This window comes from Pezoporus wallicus, unplaced genomic scaffold (assembly GCF_028554395.1).
Source record: "Pezoporus wallicus isolate ANWC-B61680 ecotype Strahan unplaced genomic scaffold, APGP_CSIRO_Pwel_v1 contig_8908, whole genome shotgun sequence".
In the NCBI taxonomy this organism is placed as follows: domain Eukaryota; kingdom Metazoa; phylum Chordata; class Aves; order Psittaciformes; family Psittacidae; genus Pezoporus; species Pezoporus wallicus.
In genome coordinates, this window is record NW_026639162.1 from 1 (window position 1) to 5259 (window position 5259).

Sequence of the window (5259 nt, forward strand, 5' to 3'; positions counted from 1 at the left end):
GGATGTACCCAGCCCAGGTTGGGATACACAGCCACCCAAGGTTGGGATGCGGCCACCCGAGGTTGGGATGCAGATACCCAAGGTTGGGATGCGGCCACCCGAGGTTGGGATGCACCCAGCCAAGGTTGGGATGCGGCCACCCAAGGCTGGGATGCAGATACCCAAGGTTGGGATGCGGCCACCCAAGGCTGGGATGCAGATACCCAAGGCTGGGATGCAGATACCCAAGGTTGGGATGTGGCCACCCAAGGCTGGGATGCAGATACCCAAGGCTGGGATGCAGATACCCAAGGTTGGGATGCAGCCACCCAAAGCCGAGGTGCAGCCACCCAATGATGAGGTGCGATCAACCCAACGCTGAGGTGCAAGGAGCCAAGTCCAGGTGCAGCCACCCAACGCTGAGCTGCACCCCCAGGTTGTGGGCGCAGCCACTGCAGGTTGTGCAGCAACCACCCAGCACTGGCGCCCCTGCCCGGCCTCGCGGCAGGACCTTGTCCCCCCCACCTGCACCCGGGCCTCGGTGAGGTCGATCTTGAGCGCCAGCTCCTCGCGGGTGTAGATGTCGGGGTAATGGGTCTCGGCGAAGACGCGCTCGAGCTCCTTGAGCTGGGAGCTGGTGAAGGTGGTGCGGATCCGGCGCTGCTTCCGCTTCTCGTTCAGGCCCTGCGCCTCCGAGAAGAACTTGTAGGGGACTGCGGGGAGAGGGGGGTCAGCGGGACCGGCACCGGGACCGGCACCGGGGCTCGCTGGGCTGGGTGGGCAGAGGCAGTGGGCAGGATGAGAGAGCAGGGAGCGATGCGCCGGGATGGGATGAACCGGGCAGGATGGATCAGGATGGGATGAACCGGGCGGGTTGTGGGGAGCAGGGATGCACCGGGATGGGGTGCACCGGGCGGGTTGTGGGGAGCAGGGATGCACCGGGATGGGGTGCACCGGGCGGGGTGTGGGGAGCAGGGATGCACCGGGATGGGGTGCACCGGGCGGGGTGGGGTGCACCGGGCGGGGTGTGGGGGAGATGCAGGGATGCACCCGGGAGGCTGTGGGGATGCACCAGGATGGGGGCAGGTTGTGGGGAGCAGGGATGCACCAGGATGGGGTGCACCGGGCGGGGTGTGGGGAGCAGGGATGCACCAGGATGGGGTGCACCGGGCAGGATGAACTGGGAAGGGGGAAACAGGGCACAGACACGCCGGGAAGGGAGGCACCGGGAAGGGATAAACCCGGCAGGGATGAGCTAGGATGGAATGCACTGGAACAGGATGCGCAGGGCAGGATGTGGGAACGGGGACGCACCGGGATGGGACGAACTGGGACGGGATGAAACAGGCAGAACACAGTGGGAAGGGATGAACTGGGAAAGGATTAATCGGGACGGGATACACCGGGAAGGGCTGAAGCGAGCAGGGATAACCCAGGCAGGGGTGAACGGGGCAGGACACACCGGGAAGGGTTGAACCGGGCAGGGATGAACCGGGAAGGGATGGAACGTGCAGGGATGCACTGGAACAGGATGCACCGGACAGAACACACCGGGAAGGGATGAACCAGGCAGGGATCAATCGGGACGGGATGTAGTGGGAAGGGGCGAACTGAGAAGGGATGAACCGGGCAGGATGCACGGGAACGAGATGGACACCAGGACGGGATGCACGGGGACGGGATGCACCGGGACGGGATGCACCGGGCAGGGATGCACCGGGCAGGGATGCACCGGGACGGGATGCACCAGGCAGGGATGCACCGGGACGGGATGCACCAGGCAGGGATGCACCGGGACGGGATGCACCGGGCAGGGATGCACCGGGCAGGGATGCACCGGGACGGGATGCACCGGGCAGGGATGCACCAGGCAGGGATGCACCGGGCAGGGATGCACCAGGCAGGGATGCACCGGGCAGGGATGCACCGGGCAGGGATGCACCGCGCAGGGCAGCACCGGCGGGATGCTCGGCCGCTTCCCCGGTCCCTTTCGTTCGTTGCCGCCCCCCCCTCCTCGGGGGGACGCGGGGCCCCTGGCGCGGTGCGGGGCAGGGACCGGGACCGGGACCGGGGCAGGGGCCGGGGGACGCGGCCGGTCCCGCCCCGCGGCTCCTTCGTTGTCGGCGCATCCGCGGGCAGCGTCCGCGGCGGCAACGAAAGCGGAGCGGGACGGGGGGTGCGGCGGCGGAGAAGCCCCGGAACCGTTCCCCAGCAGCCGCCGCTACCGGGACCCCCGGCCCCGCGCTGTGGGAAAGGGCCGGGTCCGCTCCCAGGCGGCTCCGGGAAGCGGCGCTGCCGGGATGGATGGCACCAAGAACCGGGGGTTACCGGTGGCATCGAGCCCTGACAGCGCCGGGAATCGGCGGTACCAGGAACCGACGGTACCGGACACGGGAGGCAGCGTGCACCCAAAGTCCCGCGTACCAGCGGCACTGGGGACTGACAGTATCGGCACCGACGGCATCGAGCACGGACAGTACCGGGTACCGACGGATCCGGTAACCAGCGGTACCAGGCACCGACAGCACCGAGTTCCGACAGTGCCGGGAACCGGCGGTACCGGCACCGACAGCACCGAGCTCCGCCTGTACCGGCCCCGGCGGCCCCGGGAGCCGACAATAACGGTGGCATCGAGCACTGATCGTACCGGGTACCAACGGCTCCGGGAACCGGCAGGACCGGGCACGGACAGCAAGGTAAAGCGATGGCATCGAGCACCGGGGGCTCTGGGAACCGGCAGCACCGGCCACCAACGGCTCTGGGAACCGGCAGGACCGGGTACAGGCGGCATCGAGCTTCGCCAGTGCCGGGCACCGGCGGTACCGGGAACCGGTGGCTCCGCTCCCTGACGGTACCGGAAACCGACTGCATCGAGCACGAGTGGCCCCGGGAGCCTGCAGCACTGGCGGCACCGAGCACGGACGGTACCGGGCATCAACGGCTCCGGGAACCGATGGTACCGGCACCGACGGCATCGAGCAGCGGCAGTAACGGGTACCAACGGCTCCGGAGACCGGCAGTACCCGGCACTGACGGCATCGGGCACCGGTGGCCCCGGGAAGGGCAGTACCGGGCACTGCCAGCGCCGGGAACCGACCGCATTTGGCACCGACAGCATCGAGCTCTGCCTGTACCAGCACCGGCGGCTCCGGGAACCGACTGCACCGACATCGACGGCATCGAGCACTGACAGTACCGGGCACCAACGGCTCCGGGAACCGATGGCACCGAGTCCTGACGGCATCGAGCGCCAAAGGCATCGAGCACCGGCGGCCCCGGGAGCCGGCAGTATCGAGCACGAACAGCCCCGGAAACCGACGGTACCGGCACCGACAGCATCGAGCTCTGCCAGTACCGGCACCAGCGGCTCCGGGAACCGGCAGTACCGGACACTGACGGCTCCGGGCACCGACGGCATCGAACTCCGCCTGTACCGGCACCGGCGGCCGGGAACCGACAGCACCGAGCGCTGACGGCCCCGAGAAGCAACGGCACGGGGGGAACGGGCAGCACCGGGCCCTGGCAGCACAGACCCGACACCGAGCACCGGCGGCGCCGGAACCGCCGACACCGTCCCCGACGGCACCGAGCACGGACAGAACCGGGCACCAGCGGCCCCCGGGGAGCGACGTTAAGGGTGGAACCGGCCCGCGGGGGTCCCTAAGCCCCACAGCCCGACGCCCCGTTCCCCGGTGCCCGTTACCTGCGGGGTAGGGAGCGGTTGCAGGTCCCGCAGCGCTCCCAGGGCGCAGCTCCCGGGGCCGAGCGGGGCGCAGGCGGCGGCGGGGCCGAACCCTCCTCGGACGGGTCCGTACTGGAAGGAGCCGGCCTGGCTGCGGGGGCTGAACTCGTACGCGGACGCCTCCATCGCGGCCACGCAGGAATCGTAGGAGTTGAGGTAGGGTAGTCCATGGCGAGCACGGAGCGGGCTCGGCTCCGGCCGCCCGTCACCGCCGCCTCCGGCCCGCCGGCCCCCGGCCCGCCCCCTCCATCGGCCGCCCCGGCCCGCCCCGGTCCGCCGCGGCCCGTAGATATAGCGGCGGCGGCGGGGGGGGCAGCGCACAAAGCGGCGCTCGCCGCTCGCCCGGAGTTTTGCATGACAATATCTCCCGGGGCCGGCGGCAGCGGCGGGAGGGCCGCCCCCCCCGCCCCGTCCCGGTGTTAACCCTTGGTGGGGACCCGGCACCCCCGGCCGGCCCCGCTGGGAGCTGGACCCGTCACCCCCCTCCGCACCCCCTCGGAACAGCGCCCCGGGGGCGTCGCACCCGAATCCAGCCTCGGCGCCATCCTTGTCCTCATTCACATCCCCATCCCATCCCTATCCCCATCCCCATTCCAACTTCGTCCTCCCCATCCCCATCTCTATCCCCGTCCTTACCCTCATCCTCATCTTCAACACCATCCCATTTTCATCCCCTCCCCATCCCTGTCCTCATCCTCATCCTAATCCTTATCCTCATCCCCATTTCCGTTCCATCCTAATCTTCCTCCCTATCCCCATCACTATCTCCATTTTTATCCTCATCTTCATCCTCATCCCCATCCTCATCCCATCCCCAACCCATCCTCATCTTTATCCCCATTCCCATTCTCATCTCATTCCCACCCTCATCCCCATCCCATCCTCATCCTCAACACCATTTCATTTTCATCCTCATTCTCATCCCATCCCTGTCCCCCTCCTCACCCTCGCCATCACCTCCATCACATCCCCTTCCCCATGTTACCACATTCCATCCCATCCCCATCCCATTCCCAATCCCCCTGGATGAATTCCAGAGCTCTCCCCCATCCTTGAGGCCCAGGCCTTTGCCAGGCCCCTCCAGCAGCCCCGCGGGGGGGGGGGGGGGGGGATTTAGTTGGATTTGGTGGGATTTGGGGCCATTCTCCAGACAAACACTCGCACTAAAGAGGCTCGAAAGGACCGATTCCCCCCTGGAGCCCTGTGGGGGGTCAGAAAAGGGGGATTGATGCCCCTGGTCCTGCAGGATCAGCTCCCAACTGTTCTGCCCCATGCCCTGCTCCATCTCCTGCCCTGCACCCAATCCCATCTCCTGCCCTGCATCCACCCCTGTGTCTTGCTCCACATCCACCCCATTTCCTACCCTGCACCTCCTCCATCCCCTACCCCATGCCTCATCCCCCGCACTCCTCCGTCCTTCCTGCTCCCCCCAGACCCTCGTCAGGGCCAGCTCTGGGGCCGGTCCCCGCGGTGGGTGCAGGCAGGCCGGTCCCTGTGGGTGCAGGCAGGGGCTGGTCCCTGCGGGTGCAGGCAGGGCC

General features: G+C 68.1%; 1 protein-coding gene across 1 annotated transcript; it reads right to left on the reverse strand.

The window, feature by feature from the left end:
- Positions 1-504: 504 nt before the first annotated feature.
- Positions 505-4266, reverse strand: LOC130601628 (paired mesoderm homeobox protein 2A-like; the record flags this gene model as incomplete). The annotated part of the gene is made up of 3 exons (XM_057413822.1): positions 4245-4266; positions 3699-4146; positions 505-709 (listed from the first exon to the last, which is right to left on the reverse strand). Coding segments are annotated over exons 1-3 (675 nt in total), but the record flags the coding sequence as incomplete, so codon positions are not given.
- Between the last annotated feature and the right edge of the window lie 993 nt (positions 4267-5259).